The sequence below is a fragment of the Madurella fahalii genome (genome assembly GCF_045866475.1).
Source record: "Madurella fahalii IFM 68171 DNA, scaffold_1, whole genome shotgun sequence".
Taxonomy (NCBI): Eukaryota; Fungi; Ascomycota; class Sordariomycetes; order Sordariales; genus Madurella; species Madurella fahalii.
In genome coordinates this window covers 5,571,578-5,592,300 of record NW_027263971.1, presented here as the reverse complement: position 1 = coordinate 5,592,300, position 20,723 = coordinate 5,571,578, and the positions used below count along the sequence as shown (strand labels likewise).

General features: G+C 56.8%; 7 protein-coding genes across 7 annotated transcripts; 4 read left to right on the top strand and 3 right to left on the bottom strand.

Moving 5' to 3' along the window:
* Window positions 1–1,028: 1,028 nt before the first annotated feature.
* MFIFM68171_01704 (uncharacterized protein) lies at window positions 1,029–4,099 on the top strand (the record flags this gene model as incomplete). Its single annotated transcript, XM_071057126.1, has 6 exons — window positions 1,029–1,670; window positions 1,721–1,951; window positions 2,010–2,598; window positions 2,651–2,886; window positions 2,944–3,546; window positions 3,659–4,099. The coding sequence occupies 6 exons, from the start codon at window positions 1,029–1,031 to the stop codon at window positions 4,097–4,099; spliced, it is 2,742 nt and encodes a 913-aa protein (XP_070913227.1).
* A 272-nt stretch (window positions 4,100–4,371) lies between these two features.
* Window positions 4,372–5,677, bottom strand: MFIFM68171_01703 (uncharacterized protein; the record flags this gene model as incomplete). Its single annotated transcript, XM_071057125.1, has 4 exons — window positions 4,372–4,658; window positions 4,739–4,956; window positions 5,055–5,559; window positions 5,653–5,677. 4 exons carry the CDS (start codon window positions 5,675–5,677, stop codon window positions 4,372–4,374), a joined length of 1,035 nt encoding a protein of 344 aa, XP_070913226.1.
* A 398-nt stretch (window positions 5,678–6,075) lies between these two features.
* Window positions 6,076–7,404, top strand: MFIFM68171_01702 (uncharacterized protein; the record flags this gene model as incomplete). The annotated part of the gene is made up of 1 exon (XM_071057124.1): window positions 6,076–7,404. The coding sequence occupies one exon, from the start codon at window positions 6,076–6,078 to the stop codon at window positions 7,402–7,404; it is 1,329 nt and encodes a 442-aa protein (XP_070913225.1).
* A 795-nt stretch (window positions 7,405–8,199) lies between these two features.
* MFIFM68171_01701 (uncharacterized protein) lies at window positions 8,200–11,013 on the top strand (the record flags this gene model as incomplete). The annotated part of the gene is made up of 2 exons (XM_071057123.1): window positions 8,200–10,581; window positions 10,657–11,013. The coding sequence occupies 2 exons, from the start codon at window positions 8,200–8,202 to the stop codon at window positions 11,011–11,013; spliced, it is 2,739 nt and encodes a 912-aa protein (XP_070913224.1).
* Window positions 11,014–12,465: 1,452 nt separating this feature from the next.
* On the top strand, window positions 12,466–13,612 carry MFIFM68171_01700 (uncharacterized protein; the record flags this gene model as incomplete). Its single annotated transcript, XM_071057122.1, has 5 exons — window positions 12,466–12,749; window positions 12,805–12,878; window positions 12,935–12,976; window positions 13,037–13,254; window positions 13,343–13,612. 5 exons carry the CDS (start codon window positions 12,466–12,468, stop codon window positions 13,610–13,612), a joined length of 888 nt encoding a protein of 295 aa, XP_070913223.1.
* Window positions 13,613–14,053: 441 nt separating this feature from the next.
* MFIFM68171_01699 (uncharacterized protein) lies at window positions 14,054–17,856 on the bottom strand (the record flags this gene model as incomplete). Its single annotated transcript, XM_071057121.1, has 5 exons — window positions 14,054–14,486; window positions 14,555–15,672; window positions 15,734–16,279; window positions 16,337–17,376; window positions 17,718–17,856. The coding sequence occupies 5 exons, from the start codon at window positions 17,854–17,856 to the stop codon at window positions 14,054–14,056; spliced, it is 3,276 nt and encodes a 1,091-aa protein (XP_070913222.1).
* Window positions 17,857–18,446: 590 nt separating this feature from the next.
* MFIFM68171_01698 (uncharacterized protein) lies at window positions 18,447–20,392 on the bottom strand (the record flags this gene model as incomplete). The annotated part of the gene is made up of 3 exons (XM_071057120.1): window positions 18,447–19,611; window positions 19,668–20,054; window positions 20,109–20,392. 3 exons carry the CDS (start codon window positions 20,390–20,392, stop codon window positions 18,447–18,449), a joined length of 1,836 nt encoding a protein of 611 aa, XP_070913221.1.
* Between the last annotated feature and the right edge of the window lie 331 nt (window positions 20,393–20,723).

Here is a 20,723-nt window from a genome sequence, read left to right as displayed (position 1 = left end):
ATCTAACTTTGTTCGTGCCGCTGCAGATCTATGAAGCAAATGCTACCTGCCGGTATCGGCGAAGTCACGGTAGCAAAGACGATGCTAGGCATGGAGGATGCTCCGCACCCCGTCCTAAAATCTCGGGCTCCTTTCCGATAATTATGAATTTGTAGAATCCGGAAGCTGCTTACCAGTCGGTTCCGGGTCCCGCGCAAGTCCTCCTCAACCTACCGCAGCGCTAGGAAAGGTTAGAAGTGCTCTATTGATATCTCAGTCAAGGGGTCTCATTGAATATAAGGCACCCAAATACCTTAAGTAGTGGGGCGTACCTTATAAGGATATGGCCAGATCAGTATAATTACTAGAAAAAGAATAAGGAGGATACAGTATTGAGTAAAGTTGTTTTCTGTACCTATTTTCTTACCTGAGGGCTTAGACGTATTACTTTTGGGGGCTTTGGTGTCTTTGGTGTGAACGGGTCTCAATGCCAGGAGTCAACCAACGAATTAGAAATGTATAGAATACTGCAGTGATCTTCTTATTGAGTGACAGCGATGCATGGATGCATCTAGATCGGCCATGCTGCTCCCGAAATACCTGCGCTGACACTGTCAGGAACGCAACGTAGCGGCAAGGACAGTGGCACAGGGCCCCCTGAGCCAATCGGCAGCACTTTCTCGCAGGTTTTGGACCCTAAACTAACAATCTCGGAACCTGTAACAACACCGCGCCTCAGCGGCACGCGCCGCATTAATGACTTTGGAAATCCTAGCGCCGCAGGCAACAAACAATCTTTCTCCACGTCACCATCTGATCACAACATACCTTAGGAAGCCATGGTCGGACGAAAAAAAATCAACCTTGGACCATTACCGCTCTATGTCCGGGGATTGCGAGCAAGGTCCACCCGTGTAACCTTTATGCTCGGAGAGATTCGAAAGAACGAGAATGAACTGATAGACCTATAACACTAATAGAGCGAGGAAGTCAACAAGCCCACCCGGGATTGTGGCACCGGACAGCTGTCGCTCTTGGGTACCTTCAGGATGGGCAAGTTGAAGTCAGAAGGATGTCTGCCGGTCCCGCACGATGACCTGGTGCACTTCAGTCGCTGCCTCAAGTTCGACGAGCGCGACAGGTACGTTGAGAATGCGTCAGATAGTCTGCGCGGTAGGATTAGACATTGGCTGTCTCGGGTCGAACATGTCCGTTCCCAGGTGGATGTGCGGCCCGATGGCGAGTTCTGGACCACTCGGCTCGCTGACCACATGGCCGACTTCCGCTCCAAGCCCCAGCCCAGGAAAACCGAGGGGGCCCTGGCTAGAACACTCTCCCGTCTCCACATTGGAAGCAAGACTAGCCAAGTCCATGTCTCCAGCGTTCAAATCGGTCCGAAGACTATCACGCCGCGCACAAGCAACATAGCCGCAGTCTTAGCAAAAGCCCAACAAGGCCCCGGACAGGGTGCTGAGGAGCACGTCTACAAGGGCTTGCGGGCGGGCGCCGTCTACTTCAGGAACGGCGAGCCTTATTCTCACCCCAAGCTTCGGGACAGCTTTCCCGACCAAACAACACCACTGGCCGACCTTCTCGCAAAGGATAGCCACCGGAGCGTCCTGACAGAGCCATGTGAGGAGGATATGATTCGATGGTTTCACATTCCGGCCAACAACATGGCCTGGGTCGAGGTATGTGTGCTCCTGGCTGACCCTACTCATCAGCAGTGTTACTAACGCAGCTTCAGGAAGCCATTGCCCGCCACTACAATGAGGATCGTCCCGGAAGAGGGGATCCGTTCGATAGATCTAGTAACAGTTCCAAAACTCGCGAGATCCTTCGAAGGGCCGGTTGGCGCGGCCACTGGAGAGAAAGTGTTGACTCCCATGGGGTGCCTCACACCCGTCAACTGGAACCGACTTGCGAGATCTTGAAAGCAGGGCCAGAGAGTCTCAACGCCATGTGCTTGTTCGTATGTAAAAACTATAAACCCCTCCGGTCTGCCGTCATCATCGACTAATTGTTGTCAGGCACCGTATCTTCACTGGGAGACAGAACAAGGCTGGGAGAGACAATCCAAGTCCATCGAACAGGCAACCCGGTCCATGATCCTGCGAAATTCCTCGGCCCTGAATGTCCGGGATCGCGTCGAAGACAATTTCCACAACGAGCTGCGTGGTCATCATATAAACCAAACGTCACTATCCACCGTGGCTCATGAGACCATAGTGACGTCGAAGAATCACTTCCGCTCCATCACCATGCGCGCCAGCACGCGCCGTGGTGTTATCGGCAGAATCTTATTCTGCACCGCTCGAATATTTAAATTGATGGCGTCGTTTGAAGACGATGAGCTCGTGCGGGACTACCTGTACGCAAGCCCGCCATTGCATCCTCGGCGGACCCTCCATCAGTCATTCAACCACTATGCAAACTTTCTGCGCGATACCAAAAAGCTAGATCAGAATCAAATCGTCTACAAGGCCACGGCTGGACATCGGAACGCGGCAAGCCGAGGATGCCGCGGCTGGTGCCATTGCTCAGATTGCAATGCAGAACGGGCCGCGGTTCCAAAGCTGCTGATGGTGGATCAGCTGTGGGTGTTTGTATTAGATCAGAGTGAGCGTCTGCCTCATAGCATTGACAAGAGCCAGCAACTAATACTTAACAGACACCATCATCACCAGCTTTCCACAACGATGGGGATCATACTTTGCTAGTGATCCATCCGGGGTGTATACCCGCGTTCTGAAACAGATAAGAGACGGCGACCGAGACATTAGCAACCCATATGACTTGGTCCTGACCGTGTTCGACGTCTGCTGTCGCGTGTTTCACGAGAACCTGGCCTTTGCAGATCGCCAGCCTCTGTTGAACTATATCTTCAATGACTCGCTCAATTTCGTGGTACGCAACATATCCCCCTCTGCTAATTGCTTTGCACTTCTCCTGAAAATGCTGTAGGCAACAAGAGAGCTTGCAGCCCGTCAAGAGCTCGCCGCGTTCGCGCAGGACATCTGGGCGGCCTATAGCTCTCCCGACAGAGCTCGAATCGCGGAGACACATAAGGTCATTATGAACATCAACCCCGAGGCCGGCCTTTTGAGGCAGGCCGACAACATCCTGAGCGACCTCCGTGTCATTCGTGAGATCAAATTGATCCAGCGGGAGATCCTTAAGCGGTACCACACCAACGTCGCCCGGGAGCTGGTGCCCAAGTATGGTTTACGTATCAATATCGAACCGCACACACCAGCACCACGCGACCTCAAGCGCATGCGCGAGGCGCTCTACGACGACCAAGAGCTACCCGCAGAGCAACGGTCGATCGCAACCTCGACCCTCGAGTGGGCCCACGACTCGGAGTTATTCCTGTCCGAACAGTACAAGCACATTGACGGGGTGTACTCGGCCGCCGAGCAGTGCCACAAGCGGCTGGAGGAACTCCTCGCCACCAAGACCCAATATGCCGCCATCATCTCCGCCCGGGAAGCCGTAGCCAATGGCGTGGAGCAGTTGAATCAGGGCAAGTCCATCATGCTGTTCTCAGTGCTGAGCATCATCTTTGTAAGCGACCGATCCCAATCCCATCCCCATCTCCACCCTTTCCCACACCCCCCCCCCCCCCCACAAAAAAAAAAAAAAAAAACCTCTGATCTAACAATCCCTACCCTTCCAGCTCCCGCTCTCCTTCATAGCGAGCATCTTCGGCATGAACATCCAGGACTACCGGATCGGCCTCGGCACGCTCGCCGAGGAGCTGTACTACGTGTTTGGCGTGTCCGCCGCCGTCATCTTCGTCGCGCTGCTCCTGGTGTTTGACAAGTTCTCGCTCGCCCTGCTGCTCTACTGCGTCAATGTGCCGGCGAAGTGGGCTATGAGCCGGCTGGCCATGTGGCAGCCGGGCCCGCTGCGGCGCGCCCTCAACTACCGCACGCTCAACGAGAGGCGCGTGCGGACGATTCGGCACATGGAGGAGGAGATGGAGAGGGAGAGGGTGGTGAGGGATACGAAGTTGTTTTGGAAGACGGTCGAGGCCGAGCAGGCGAGGCGGAGGGCGGGGGTGGATGGGGAGAGAACGGGTGGGGGGAGGGTGAAGAGCGGGGGGTTTGAGGTGTAATTAGTTCTAGTGTTTTCTGACTTTTGATGATGTTGATTATAGAGGTTGGGGGAAGCGTAGGCGTTGAACCGGTTGCTTAATTATTAGACGAGAATGCTAGCTTGGCCTGTAAGGGAGGTAATTGCGTATACGGGACGAAGCGGGAACCGGGTTTGGGACAATATTTGTAGCAATTACATTTGACACCTTATGATATAGTTATGCCTACAAAGTATAATTAATTACTTAGGATGAAATATAGCCTCAGTTAGCGGCATGAGCTGCATGAGGTATCAATCCCTTCTAGCAACAATCTCCCCCTTCATACAGACAACATCCCCTTTCTTGACCAGCAATTCATATCTAGGTTCCTCCCCGCCTTTTACCGCAGATGTGATGATCCTGTACGGTTCTTGGGCATAGACCGGCGCAGTCGCCCTGTACGTAATCTCCTTGAGCCGCAACCCATCTCGCCCATGGACGTCACGCCAGTAATCCAGCATGTTAATCAAATTCAGTGGGCCGTGCACCACCACGTCTGGATGGCCCTCGACGTCGCGCGTCCAGCTCTCGTTGTAATCTACAGGCGGCTGTTAGTCACCGTATGTCTGCGCTCCCAGTTTCGACCGTCCTCAAGAGCCTGAGGAGGACATGACCTACGGATCTTGTGCGCATTAAACGTCAGCGCCGAGAACCCAAACAGGGCCACCGGCGACCAGCTCATGTGGCGCTCGAGGAAGCCCGACGGTGACTCGGCAGCCGGGACGTCCCACAGCCGCGACTTGTCATGCCTCCGCGGTGCGGCCGTATCTAGTCCGATATCTCTGTTCACATTTACCCCGACAGCCGCCTCAACGGGGGGTCGAAAGATCCAAGACCTAGTCGCAGCCATCGCCATCTCATTCAGCCGCCAAACCCCTCCAGATCCTCCCACCAAAGCCATCAGGAAAAAAAAAAAAAAAAGGAAGAAACTCACCTCCGATCAACAACAGCCGTCCCCTTTCCCCCACTACCACCGCCATTACTAGTAACAACCCTAAACTCCTTCTCCACCTCCACAACCACCATCCCCGCGCCATCCCTCCCCCTCTTCCCCTCGGCCCCGACCACCCTCGTAACCTCCTCCACCTCATCCCCCACCCTCAACCTCGTACCTTTCCCCCCATCCACCCACCTGACCCTCCCACCCGCCCACATGCGCCTGGTGAAGGGACGGGGCGCGTTGAAGAGGGTGTCCGTCCCGTCCGGGGCGAGCGCGGCCTCCGCCTGGGACGGCGTGAAGTACACGAGGTGGTAGCCGGGGGGCAGCGGGGTGGCGGGCGGGGGCGGGCCGCGGGAGACGTCGCGGCCGGGGTGGAGCTCGCGGCGGCCGAGGGTGAGGGAGAGTTTCTGGAGCTGGTTGGCGTCGAGGGTCTGGCGGCGGCGGTGGGGGCTGTGGGGGGCGCAGGCGAGGAATTGCTGCGCTGCGTGGACGGCGGCGGCTGGGGGAGCGGGAGCAGGAGGAGGAGGAGGGGTGGAGGAACTTGAATAGCGCTGGAATTGGGACTGGGACTGGAGGCGGAGGATGGGCATACGGGGTCGGGCGCGCGGTGCGGCCATGGTGAAGGTGGAGATGTGGTTGTGGTTTTGAGGGAGGGATGGCGTTGGTATTGTTTGTGGGCGGGATGGTGATTGGGTACCTTACCTCCCTACCCAAGGTGGCTATTACTGGTCGTTTGGGATTCGGTTCTTGGCCCGAGGATGGATCTGGGGAAGTGTTTTACTCGACCTGGGGATGCCAGCACTGAATCGGTGCCCGCTGATTGTGGGGTTGCAGGAGCTCCGGGCGCCCCGCTTCAGGCGGGCCTCCAGGGGTGATCGGCCGGTCCCGCCAAGCAGAGTGTTCCCATCAGAGAGCCATCGTGAGTGTAGCTGCAATGCCCGAGGAATAACTCTGACCATTTCGGATCCGGGTGGCATTTGGCACTCCAATGATAATCCGGGACTCACTTTGCGCCATGGCACGGTGCTCCATCCCCGCGCGTGGTCTTCTGCGGACAACGCTGGAACGCGCGCTGGTTAATCCAAACCCGTCTTTCACAAACCGCGGCTGCCGGTTTTCCACCTCGGCACGGCGCCCCCTCATGGCCACGGCCGGTTTCACCGAGACGCAGCTCACGGTCCGCGAGGCTGTGGCACAATTATGCTCCCAGTTCCCCAATACCTACTGGCAGGAACGCGATCAAAAGGAAGAAGACCCCAAGGACTTCCATGCCGCCCTGGCCAAGGATGGCTGGCTCGGCATCGCGCTGCCCGAGTCGCTGGGCGGATCCGGCCTGGGCATCTCGGAAGCCACCATCATGATGCAGACCATTGCCGAGTCTGGCGCGGGCATGGCAGGGGCCCAGTCCATCCATGCCAACGTCTACGCGACGCAGCCGCTGGCACGCTTCGGCAACGACGAACAACTCCGGAGCACAATTCCGAACATCGTGTCGGGCAAATGGCGCGTCTGCTTTGGTGTGACCGAGCCCAACTCGGGTCTCGATACGTTGAGATTGTCCACCGCGGCCGTGAAGCAACCCGACGGCTCTTACAAGGTGTCAGGGCAGAAGATCTGGATCACGTGCGCTCAGGTGGCATCCAAAATGATCCTTCTCGCCAGGACGACGCCGCTCGAGAAGGTGAAGAAGCCGAGCGAGGGCCTATCACTATTCTGCATCGACCTCGACCGGTCACGAACGGGTCTGGAGATGCGGCGGATCAAGAAGATGGGGGGAAGGGCGGTGGACGCCAACGAAGTCTTTTTTGATCATTACAGCATACCCGCCGATGCACTCGTCGGCGCCGAGGGCCAGGGCTTCAAGATGATCCTGCACGGCATGAACGCAGAGCGGTGTCTCCTCGCCGGGGAGGCGCTTGGTCTGGGATACGCAGCACTAGGGAAGGCAACAGGATACGCACGAGAGAGGAAGGTATTCCAACGGCCGATTGGGCAGAACCAGGGCATTGCTCATCCTCTGGCCGACGTGTACATGCGGTTGGAGGCGGCCAAGCTCACAACGTACCATGCAGTTCGCCTGTACGATGACAGCAAGGCGGACTCTTCGATCCGGCCAGACGCGGTGGGCGTGGCATGCAACAGCGCAAAGTACCTAGCGGCCGAGGCAGCCTTCGCTGCTTGCGAGAGAGCCGTCCTGACGCACGGCGGCATGGGCTACGCGCTCGAGTACGACGTGGAGCGCTACTTCCGCGAGTGCCTGGTCCCCCGCATCGCTCCCATCAGCCGCGAGATGATTTTGAATTACATTAGCGAAAGGGTGCTCAACCTGCCCAGGAGCTATTAGACTCGAATTCCGGGGCGACGATGCTGCTCCCTAGGTATGGCGTGGTGGTGAGGCATTAATTATCCACCCATCTGCCGCATTTGGTGCTCCAGAGCATGATGCTGCCTACCTTAAGGCAAGGTAACTTAGTTGCATGGTATTGTACAGTACCAAACTGCAGGGCCTGGCTACATTGTCAGCCTTCTTCCACGAGATGATTCGATGAATCGATGGGTTGAGGGGGTCTGGTACTTCTCCGAGTCGGATTAAATATGTCTGCCAAGCCTGGCTGTCTCAACCATGTCACATCGCTGGATTCACTGACCATGCTTTACCCCTCAAATCGCCAGAGTCAACTCTAAAAACTCCCCCAAAATTTAGGCAGCAAGGCAGAGGCAGATGCCTACGATCATTGATTACCTTACCCACCTCCCTAAACCAACCTCATGTTTGTTCGCTAGTGCATAACTTCAATTAAGCCAGAGTAACCAACAAACTCGCGATTTTAACGAAATAGCCTCTGATTTTATAAGAGAGAAAGAACAACGATAGGAATAAGATCCAGGTACTCGTTACTCATTTATTTCTAAACTGCTAGTTCCAGAACTGTTTCTCGGCCGGAAAGCTACTGTTTCCTGAATCTGGAACAAGAGCAGCCTCCTCCTAGAGACCGCGCTGGCAACCAAACTTTAACCACTGCAACGTTGGATTGTACTCCACCGGTTATACAAATCTCAACCCAGATCCGCAGCGCCTACCCGTCGTGGCAACAGCCCACTATCCACTACCTTACCTCACCTGTTACCGAGCGTCATCATGGACGACACCAACATCACGGCCCAGTGCTGCATTCCGCCCTCTTCCCTCGAGCATGTCCTCCATGGCGTGTTAGCAGCTTCGCTGGCGCCTAAGGAATATGTCGAACCCGTTGCCCAGTGGCTCTCACGGTACCGGGACAACCAGGAGGCCAATACTCGTCCGCTCCACGCTTGGCGCTCTGCTTCCGAAGCGGAGCTTTCCTTGGGAGGCCCACGAGAGGTCGCCAACCTCACTCTTTCCGTGGCGTTCCTGCGCGAAACCGCCCGCCAATCGCTTGGTGCAAGCCCAGTAGACCTTGACCTTGTTTGGAGTCTAGTCTACGGAGCCCTCGCCAGCCACCGTCTTCCACGCCCTCTCTGCACCGCATCTCGCAGCGCCCAGGGGTTTCTCGCCGTTCCGCTCTGTAGTTTGGTGAAGGACGGGGCTATCGATGAGTTATTCCGGCTCCACGTCTGGTTGCCCGACGGTCATCGCGGAAACCCTGACTTCGCCATCCATTCCCACCAACCTTTCGCTCAAAGTTGGGTCCTGGCCGGCGAGGGGATCGATCACTCGTATCATGTTGAGCCGAGCACAGATCCCGCGGACAGTACCCATGCCACGTACGAAATCGCCTGGAGCGACAAAAAGGGGCAGAGCGCGACCTACAAGACACACCAGACTTACTCAATCGTCCAAAACACCGGAAAACAAGTGCGCGTCACACCGACCACTTGTACGCCTCATTCTCGGAACGTGACCTATACCATCCCCGCCGGCGCGTTCCATTCGACAAGGGTAGCACCGAATATCATGCATGCCACCTTCTTCTTCTTTGATTCCCACCGCGGTTTTACGCAGAATGCGCCTGTGTTGGGCCCGCGGGACGTCGAATCTTTCAAGCAGCTCCGCGATCCCGCGGGCGTCACGCCGGCTATGCTTGCCGAAAGGGTGCAGCTTCTTCGGACGTGGGAGGCGCTCGTGGAACGAGGACGATACTACGCCAAAACGTCCGAGTTGGAGTTCGCCTTGGTTGCATTGAACGATGCGCTCGGCCTGTGCGAGTCCAGCAATGACTTTCTGAATGCAACCTACTATAGACGCCTAGTTCTCGGCGAGCTCGGGAGCGTGAACAGGCGGCTGGGAAGGTACCAGAAAGCGAGGGACATTCTGGAAGAAGCCATTGCAGAGATGGAGCCGAGTCTGCAGCGGGTAGAGATGAGCGGCGAGTTGGGTGTCGTGTACCGCCACATGAACCTCCTCGAGGACGCAAAACGCGCCTTCGAGATGCAGTACAACACAGCCAAGGAGCTCCGATCTGAGCAGGCAATGTGCCGAGCTATCGGCAATCTAGGCATAGTCAATTTCCAGCTGTCGCAGCATATGTTGCAGTTGGCCACCGAGCAGTTGAAGGAGCGGGTGGAAAGGGCCAGGCGGATCAAGGAGACTCCCGGCGCCAGTGGCGAGCGCGAAGGCCCGAACAGCGACACCGGAAGGATAGCCTTTGCCGCGACCCAAGAGATCGTCGGCCAGGCTCGTCTCTCACTTTGCTATGCCGCCCAAGGCAACACAGAACAGGCAGTCGCCTCGGCGCTTGCGTCTATGCGTCTGTCTTCCAACTTGGAAGCCACTAAGAGAGACTCGACACTCGTCGCCTTTTCGCGATTTTTCTATGGGCGCGCGTTACTCTTGGACGGTCAACGCGACGAGGCGTTGAAACAGTTCAACCCCCCTCCGCCGTCATGCACCCCGGCAATGGCAATGTGCAAGGAGCCATCGGAAGAGCATCGGAAGTATCTCAAAGAGCTAGTCGATGCCGGCGCCGATATGGATCTTGTCGACGAGCAGGGCTACACCGCGTTGGACTATGCCGCTTTCAGCGGTGACGTAGCAGCCGAGGAGCTTGTCTTGGAGGCACTCCGTCGCAAACTCAGCGGGGAGCTGGACGTCGAAGACAGGCTCAAACAACGCCGAGGAGATGCGAGGCTTCGAAGGAGGTATCGGGAGCTGTTTCAGGAGAAGATGCGACCCGTTCTTCTCCGACACCGGGGCACCGAGGCGCTACGAGAGCTGCGGCGCGTGTACGCAGATACGCTTTCTGCTGATGAAGAGAACGGCCGCATCTTCGATGAGCTCAAGTTCATGCGATGGTCCGATTTCCTCCGCCATGGAGAGCTTCCACGATCCAGCGACGGACTAGCTAGTCGTTTTGAGCAGAGTTCTGATGGCACCGAGGCCAGCTTTGTGATTTTCTTCTCTTACCGGTGGATCAACAAGGACAAAAAGGCCAATTCGCCCGATGATACGAACAAGACGCAGTACCAGCGGATGAAGGCAGCGGTCGAGGGATTCCTGAAGTTACATCCCACTGTGGATCGGGAAACACTGGGTATCTGGGTGGTACGTGGTACTCGGAACCTACCACCTTTACCCAACCCCTTTTCTTGGACATACGCTAACGTATCTCATGTACAGGATCACGCCTGCGTAAATCAGGATGATCCAATGCCTGGTGTCAACGCTCTGCCCATGATTCTCGCACAATGCAACGCTCTGATCAGCCTCGTGGACGACCTCTACTATACGCGTGCTTGGTGTACCGTGGAAGCCATGATGATCCAGAAGCTTAAGAGGGCGTACAACATACACCTATGGTACGAGCAGGTGGCTGTATCACCAAGAGAGAGTACAACGGAGCATGGTGCGAAGGTGTGGCATCTGCGGGAAGGCCCGATGGACATGGAGATTACCATGGCGGATAAGCACCTCACCTTTGAAGAAGACCGGCCCAAGGTCCTGTTTTTGGAGAGACAGAGCAAGCTTTTAGCATGAGAATTTATCGAGCCACTGGAGGCCTTATTACCGTGATCGCTCCTATCGTCCAAAGATTCAGGACCGTCAGATATAAGAGGACCATGATGGCCAAGCTGGGGTTGCCGCCTTGTTGCCAAGCATGGCATCGCGCGACTCAACCACCGGTGCTCGGCATAGAACCGTCCAACTCTTGGATACGAAGATGTGGGAGAAGAGACACTTCAACTTGGCCGATAAGTTCCTTCGAAGTCATTGATTTCCAGAGATGGCTAATGACGGAATATGGGATAACGAGGCGTCGGTCGCGAGAAAGCTCGCATCAACGTTGAAGAAAGTTGACGACGGATCAGAATTGGAAGTATCCGTTGTAATCTTGGGGTCTATACTGAAGGCATTCCACACCTCTTTAACATCTTGTGGGGCTCACATAGATGATGTTGCAAAAGCGGAGCCGCAATTGCAGAGCAGCAATTGCATCTTAAGTGTCACAGATGAAGTAACAGTACTGTACCGAACCGAGCGAGTTGTTAGCGATAAATCTTAGTACCAGGACTTTCTTCATATACACGCCGTAGATTCAAATGCTGGTACAATGTGACTGAGGCTGCGGCAGAATCTGGTGGGACTACCGATATTCCTAAAATCACGATGAAGGGATCTTGGCCAGAATCAGATACCCTGGACACCTGCCGCGATCGCCAAGCATGCCGTCACGAGCGGTTGCTGCCGTGATAACGACCTTAGGCACCGAGATACCACCCCTATCCACAACCAGACAAGGTAGCGCAGCTGGCTTGCACCGGCCACCCGGAACCCCGGACCCTGCACCTATGAAAATCACAGGATTTGCGGCATGGGCAACATTGGATGGAGACGCCGCAGACAGATTAGGGCCGATGCTCACAGTGACCGGGTGATCGCACCGAATCTGGGTCGCATTGACGGCGCCCCTGAGGACCGGGCACGAGATCCGGGGTTTGGACGCTGTCGTTTCATTGAGTCGACCCGGTTGTGGGGTGCATCGAACACGTCCATTTCAGCGGCTAAATGCCCAGCACCCTAAGCGTTTACACCCAATTGGTCGACACGATTACGCGACCTCACCCCTTTTAGTATCCGGACGCCACATGTCCGTCGTTTCCCGGATTGAAGGAGAGTTCCCCACGGGGCTGGCGGCTTCGATGGACTTCGGTAGCCGGGCCGTTCGAGATGCTGGCCTACGATGTGCCCACCGTCGTTGCAATGCGAACCCGGATGCCGGAGATGGAGCTTCCATGGCTGACGTATCATATTAAAATGCGCGCCACCTGCCCAGTTTGAAGCGGGTCTTGTGTTGGCTCAAGGTGTTATCCTCAACTTATAAATATCTGGTCAAAGGGAACCCTCAATCTCGTGGCCGGCCTGGAACCTTTGATCAAAGCCTCCCAGCACCACGTCTGGCAAATAGCCCATCGTACACACATAGTCAGAATGAAGGGACTCCTCAGTGCTGCCGCCCTGTCGCTGGCGGTCAGCGACGTCTCGGCCCACTATATCTTCCAGCAGCTCTCCGTCGGCGGGACTACACACCCCGTCTTCAAGTACATCCGCCAGAACTCCAACTACAACTCGCCCGTGACAGACCTGAGCTCCAACGACTTACGATGCAATGTCGGTGCGAGCGGTGCGTCGACCGAGACCGTCTCCGTGCGGGCCGGTGACTCGTTCACCTTCCACCTTGACACCCCGGTGTATCACCAGGGCCCGGTGTCCATGTGAGTTCTCGCTTCAGGTACCCACCTCCCGAAAACGGCAACTAATAACCTTCAGCTACATGTCCAAGGCACCCGGCTCGGCATCGGACTATGACGGCAGCGGCGGTTGGTTCAAAATCAAAGACTGGGGTATATCCCATCAACAGCACACAAGCACAAGCCACTAGTACTGACGACCGATACAGGCCCGAGCTTCAGCGGCGGTTCAGCATCCTGGACTTTGTCTGGTAAGTTTTTTGATAACCTCTTCATGACCTTTTGAAACTAATCAATCCCGGTTTCCTCAGGCTCCTACACAGCCCAAATCCCCACCTGCATCCCCGACGGCGAGTACCTCCTCCGGATCCAGTCCCTAGGCATCCACAACCCCTACCCGGCCGGCACCCCGCAGTTCTACATTTCGTGCGCTCAAGTCCGCGTAACCGGCGGCGGCAGCGGCAACCCGGGGCCCACCGTGTCCATCCCCGGCGCCTTCAAGGCGACCGACCCGGGCTACACGGCCAACGTGAGCCCCCCTTACCCCCTTGAAAAAAAGATTTTCCACCCCATGACTCTCTCCCCACTGACCTGCTCTGTTTGATCAAATCCTCTAGATCTACACCAACTTTAACAGTTACACCATCCCCGGCCCGGCCGTCTTCTCGTGCAACGGCGGCGGCGGCAACCCCAACCCCAACCCGGGTAACCCCAGCACGCCCACCACGCTGGCCACCTCGTCGCGGCCGAGCGCGACCAACACGCAGCCGTCGTGCACGGTGGCCAAGTGGGGCCAGTGCGGCGGCAGCGGGTGGTCCGGGTGCACGACCTGCGAGGCCGGGTCGACGTGCAACAGGAACAACGAGTACTATCACCAGTGTGTCTAAGGTGCCCAGGTTTGTTGAGAGTGGGTGGGTGGGTGGGTGGGGGGAGGGGGATTAGTGAGCGGTGAAGAGATTGGGGGCGTGGTTCTACACTTCTTGCACATAGTTAGTAGCACTTCGACCGTATATATTCAAACATTTATCACTTTGATCACGTCCGGGTCGTGTTAACTTTGAACTAGTCAATCCAGGCAATGCTATGTTGACATTGGCATTACCAGGGTATCCTGTTCTCTTCCAATTAAGGGAATGGAAAGGGGAGTGAGTAAATGAGTCGTGGAGAGCCGCCGGCCGCTCGATCTGGCCCTCCGTCTATATAAGTAAGCCACCAGGTACTCCTCGCAACACTCGCATCCAACGCTGACATCCATCTAAGATGTCCAGTGGTATCTGTAACCCCCACCCGAAACAACCCCCCCAATCTACCCTCCGTCAACCCGGATATCAAGTCCCACCCCTCGCCGCCGCCGCCGTCGTCCTGCAAACCCCCTCCAGTACCTTCAACCACTTCCCCGGCTTAGCAACATGCGTGTTCTTTAGGTGCTGCCGGAAGTTATCCGCGCGGTAAAACTTCTTATTCCGATCGCACTCGCCAATCTTGTGGACCGACTCGAGGTGGGACACGAGCTCGGCCTGGTGGGCGTCGTCCACGCCGCCGTCCTTCCGTGCAAATCCGCCGCCGCAGAACCCGCACACGTCCCACACGACCCCGTTGAACGACTCGGACTGGAAGGCGACGAGCGCGTCCTCGAGCGCCTTGCACGACCACGAGTCCGACTTGAGGTGGATGGCGTTGATGTGCCGCTCCGCTTCGGTCGGCGACTTGAAGCGTTTCTTGCACTGGGTGCAGGGGTGGGGCTTTTCGGATTCGTGTTGTCTGTGCCCGCCGTCCGTTAGAACAATGACGGGGACGGGGTGTGGGATGGGGTGGGGGATATCACTTACGCTAACTCCTCGCTCGTGTGGAAGTGCCGCGGCGTCCTCGGGCAGCAGTTGCAGACGAATGCGGGTGTGGGCGTGGGCAACTCGCGCATCACGGCTGTCTTCTCACTCTTTACTGAACTTCCCGACGTGGCCGGATCAAACGTCGCCGGTTGCGGTGGGAAAGTCCGACCGCTCGCGTACAGCGCAGTGGGGTTGATCGTGCCGATGCCCAGGCCCATCCCGGCGTCCAAGTCGATCACGCTCTCCGAGAACGAGACGCCTGTGAATACGGAGGGCTCATACAAGCTTGTCATGTCCGTCGACATGGACCGGGCTAAGCTCTCGGAGCTCTTATTCGAGAATACCGTTGGCGCCGGTGCCGAGTCCCTGCTTCCCCAAGAGTCTCTGTTGCCGTGACTCAGGAAAGACCTAGGGGAGCGGAGCCCTTCATATCCAACGAAGCTGGGCGAAATTGGCGATGAGACTTTGCCGCGAGCTGACGACGGAGTGCTCAAACTCAACGGGGATTTTGCCCCAACCGAGTCGGGCCCTGGCTCAAAGTCGAGCGAGCCAATTTGAAGAAGCTTTCGAAGGAACTGGTACGAGGTCCGGATGCCGGCGTCGGGCCACTTGTCGACCTCACAGGCCACTCGGGCGGAAGAATGATGGAGTTCGGGAACCGAGGTTTCCGGGATGACCGAGTTGTCGGTCAAGGCATACTGAAGCCGGCCACCAAGCAACGGGTCGTATTTGGCCGAGGCGGCGGTGAATAACACGGCGGGGAGATGTAGATATTGATAAGCGGTAAGGTCTTCGGCAGGGACGTCGTCAACAGATCGGAAACGCAGCTGCTTCTCGATGGTGATCAAGGCATGCCGCACGTAACTCTGGATGTAGAGGCTGTAGAAGGTCGAGAGCCACCATCTCCTGTCCCGCATGTTCTCCTTATTGAAGATGACGGATGACAGTTCGTCGATGTAGGCCGCGACCCGAAGGCCGAGCTTCCGGACGCACTCGACTTGGCATTGGCTTCCGCCGCAGTCTTCGTGGGCTCCGGGCGAGAGGAGGTTGGCCGAGTGTAGCCGCAGTGCTTCAAAACAATGCCGAAGACATACCATGGAGAGCATAACGAGCGATGTCTGCGGTCGTGTGAGCACCGTGGTTGTTGCTTTGCTTGTCCGAAGAGGGCCGTGTACTTACCTGGCCGACCTCGGACTCGTAGATGCAGGCTGTTTCTAGCATTCCCATGAAAATTTCCCACGATCTGATCTCAAGCAAGGGCAAAAGGGCTTGGTTTTCGGCAAGCTCCCAAGCAATGATAGCGATTAGCTCTGTGTATGTGACCGTCTCACCATCCAACGCATAGCTTGTGTGGAGGGAATCACGGTCGCGGTATCGGCCAGCCTCGATGAAAGCAGAGAATGAGTCCCTTAGGGTCCCATCGGTAATCGACAGCTTATACGAAGAACCTTCCAGGACGGTTTTCATGTCGGCTAGTCTTTGGCTCTCGGCGGAGAGCAGACACCTATCTGCCACATCTGCAGAGCGGCATCGCTGAGCAAGTGCCAACGCTGCTCCGGATCCGAGATTCTGCGGCCGCTGCGACTCAGGACACAGCAGTTGCGTCGGGATCGAATCCCGCAGAGGGCCGCGGCGGCAACCTATTAGGGGCCAAAGCGGCGCGTCTTCCCCGAGCGGCGTGGGAACGCTTTGCAGACAGCACCGGCACGGGCTTCCAGGGTCGCACTTTAGGAGAGGTTAGTCTCGGTCAGGATGGGTTAGCATCAAGGGCTTGAAGCTTACCTTGCGACGAAGGACCTTGCATCTCCAGCAAGCACCGCCGGCCCCTTCTAGGGCCCTCATGTCCCGACGGCCATTTTCGCTAAGAGGCCCACGTCGGCCGCCTTTAGAGATGGATGTTTTGAGAGTCGAGACGTGCTGGCTGATGGAGGCGCTTATGCGCTCACTGCGGCTTGGATGGCGTGATAGCGACTGTTCCTTGGCCGCTGACGTCGGTTGAGCAGGCTGCGGATCACTGTCGTCGGTGAAGGGACTGTCTTCTTGCGGCACCGGCAGAGCGGGAAAGACGGGTAGAGCCGGGATGCACAGAGTCGAATCAAGCTCGGTCGAGGACCGAGGAATGGACGACGAGAGGCGCCCCGGCGCGGGTTGCGGCCGCGAAGCAGACTCCATGGGCTCCAGGCGACACATCGATACCTCACGGCTTCTGACGTCGTGGTTGTAGCTGAGCCCGAGCTCCATGGCCAGATTGTGCAGGATGACGGCCTTGGACGAATCGCAGTTCTTAAACCGAATCTCGTCGCCACACCAGCCCTTGGATAGGAGAGACAGCTGCCTCCGCAGGCGCTCGCGGGCCAGGTCATGGTCATGCACGCCGTCTTCCAGGGACCTTGAATCGCTCGATGCTATGCTAGGCTGAGGTACTGGGAAGGCCTGTGACGGGAGCACCGGGCCAGGCACCTGAAGCAGCTGCATGTTGCTGGCAGCGCCAGGCTGGTGGCCATGGAAAGGGACTGTGGGCAAGACGCCTTCGTCCTCGGCGAAGAGGAAATCCGAAGGGAGTTCGGTCATGGGGGGACAGTACGAGTTGAGATCCAGCTCCGGCTCGAGGCGACCTGCTGAGGGGTCCAGGTCGCCAGCCCACGAGATGGCATCGAAATCGAGATCGAGATCCATCGGATCTCCGAATCCCTGAGCGCCAACATCGTGGTCGGCGACAGCGACCTCTCTGTGGCCGGGTTGCGGAGCGAACCCGCCAATCGAGTCATTACCGGCGGTGCTCACACCAATCCCATCTAGAACGGCGGCCTGGAAGCTTGCATCTAGTTAAAAAAGACATAGTCAGTTAGCGTGGACATGACCATGGTCAGGATGCGCAATCGCGTCTAATCCACGGTCCCTTACCCATCAGTTCGCGTCGTCAGGCCCGAAACGGACCGCTCAGCAAGAAAGTGTGGGGTAGGCCGGCAGGGCAGCGAGTGCGCGTCGGCTGCCTAGAGCAGAGCGGGTCACGATCATGGGCGTGATGCTCAATCCAGAATCTTCCAAAATAGCCCCGTCAAATCATAGTGCTCCACCTGATGTCATCAGACTTAAATGACGATTCGCAGATTCAATGGGAAATCGAGAAGCGAAACGAGCGGAGAGAGGCTTGTGGCATTACTGTTCTTTTTTTCCCTCTCCGCAGCCAGGCATCGCATCCTGAAGAGCTTGCTGCGGTCCCCCAGGTCGTATAGCTTGACGGCCGCCAATCGCTCTGCCTCGGTGAGTGGGGAGGGGGTTTGCTGCCGGGAGGCTTCCATTTCAGGCCTAGCAACGCTCTTAACCGATGTGGCTGCCCTGTGACTGGACCAACTGCCGTGGAAGAGGCCCGTGGTTTTCTGCCGCAGCCTGCACGTCGGTGGCATGTTCACGAGGACCGCTCTGCCTGGCAGGGGTGCAGAGGGCATTAACACGGCCGGGAACCAGCACCGCGGCTCTCTGTTAAGACGCCATCTTGGCACCTCGAATGTGCGGGCTGAAAGGCTGAAAACCGCCTCCCATCTGCCACACGAGGGTCCGTTTTTAGCTTGCAGCTCGTGTACGGATCGCCCAGATTTGGAGGAGACCTTCAGCGCCAATCCCCGCGCGGAACGAACCGAAGAACCATCTGTGGGGAATTCGTGCATTTCCTGGAGCTTCTGGGGGGATTCCATAAGCGCGGTAGGTTGATGCGAGTCAATCTTTCGCAGGCAACCGAAGATGGCTTACATTAGCTGTTCATACCCCTTCAAACCCCTGGAACTACAATAGTAATTATCGCAAAAGTCGCCACTCAATCAACTCACGACGTAGCCTCATACTCTGGTCCTTCATGGTAGCTGATCGCAACCCAGGGGAGTCGCGAATGTACCTACACGTGCATTCCGAGCTTTGGCTCGATACCCTTCCCCTCGAGAGCATCCTCCACCTCCGTTCCGAGGATCTCCCATCCCTTACCTCTAAACCGTTTCGGCCAGATACCGTTTCTCCCCGGTGCCAGAATCCCGTTCGGATCTAGCGCATCCTTGATGGTTTCATTGAACCGCATCAGCGCGTTATTCCCCCAGTTGTACGTCCCGGCCACCATATCGGCAAAGAGTATGTGCGTCCTGTACTCGCCGTACCCTTCGGCGGCTGCCTCAGCGATCATCTCGCGCATGCAAGCCGCCGCCCGCTTCTTTTCGTCCAGCGACGCCCGGTCATATACGATGTTGACGATGTAGTGCATCTCACGGCCAGCGACGCAAAGCGTCGGGATGAGGTCGAAGCCGTACTTGGCGTGTAGGCGGACGACAATGTCGTGCACAATCTGTGCGTCTCGTCCGCGCGTTGGGACGATGGGGCTGAAGAACAAGTGGGCTGCATTTGGGACCCAGTTCAGCCAGTCGAGCTCGCGCAGGATGGGGACACCGCTGCACACGCTTACGCGCGAATGGAGATAGTGCTCAGGGGGGAGCTCCTCCGGGAACATCATCTTGGCGCCTTGGATCTTGGAGAAGGCGGTGCGGATCAACTCCAGCTGGGCGGCGATGCTAGTAGGGTCGCCATACTGTGTGCCGTAGAACACCCAGGACACATCACCCAGCGGCATGCTGGAAGCATGCTTTCGGATGATGTCGCGAGGAATGGGCCCTGATCCGTCGTAAAAATCAGTTTTGGGCCGCGCCGTCGTCGCCAGTTCTTGGATGGCATGCCGCAGCTGCGGGATGTTTCCAAGCACCCGTTGCTGAGCCAGTGGCCGGATAATCTCCACGATTGCCGGGAAGTCCTCTTCTCTAGGGAAAGTGATCACATAGGACTGATGTCCCGTTTCCGGCATCAGCCACATTCCCATTCGCACCACAATGCCAAAGTTGCTTTGGCTGAATATCCCGTCAGAATATGGTCCATATGCAGGCTGGAAGGATTGCCACGTCGGGTTGTCGGCCCCGTCCTTGCCTGGCAATGCTCCCATTCCGGTCCGCAACAACTCTCCATTGGGAAGGACGATCTCGAGGCCACAGTGGTTGGCAAAGTGGTCGCCATAAGGCGTATACCTAAGAGGCCAGAGTTAGAAGCCAAATAGCTAACCTAAAATACCTAGGGTACTTGCCCAACACCTCGATCGATGGCGTTGCCGAGAACACTTCCCCCGCCGACGTCTGGTGTGTCGATCCAGAGCGGCAATTTCCGCCGCTGAATTTCTTCGTACAGGGCAAAGTATGATACCCCCGGCTCGACGAGGCAGGAAGCGTTCTCAGGGTCAATATTCAAAATGCGGTTCATCCTCCTGCCAAGGTCGACCACAACACTTCCTGAGACTCGCGGGGCGGTGTCCCCGTATCCAATGTTTCTTCCCATGGAAACGGGGTAGATGGGTATCTTGTACCTATTCGCCCAACGGACAATGGCTTGTACGTCTCCTACCGAGCCGGGGTAGACAACAGCGCTGCAGACCATATCTTCCTGGCGGGCGATGTGAAAGGCATCGTGGGTATTTCTATTCGGTACTTTCAGCCGAAGTTAGTATCAGGAAAGACAACGCTAGACTTACGGGTGCTCTACATACCACCCGTCAACTAAGGGCTTGTCGTTGATCTCGACATGCCCAGCACCAAGGATCTGCTTCAATTCATCAATGGCTTGATCAAACTCGGCTCGCATTGTGTCGGGAGGGAGACGCGGCAGGTCGCCATGGCGGGGGCTGCTTTCCGGTAGCGTCCGCTTCCCAAGGAGTCGATTTTTGGACGCGATTCCAACGTCGAGCAGGCGTTCGGGAAGACCCGAATGTTTCGAAGAGAGCGTAGGAGGAGGTGGATATGGCGAGTTGGATGACATAGCTCTAGCTTTTGGTGATCCAGTTACGAAAATAATGCTTCGGCGAGGGAGACGGGCAATCCATCCTGGAAATTATGGTTGGAGACCACTATCAAACTGAAGTATTTAAACCGGGGTGTATTCTCTGCACTGAGATCAAGGTCGAGTTTGGGGAAAACCCCGCATGCAACCAAGGGACAACTGCTGAACATGAGGGGCAACGAGCCCCCATGCCTACATTCTGCCGCGATTCTTTTTCCACGAAATCTTCAAATTCGGCAAGGGCTCAAAGCGGCACTTGTGATGAACTGCCGTGGCATAAGCATCGACTCTGAGTTGCCCCGCACCATGG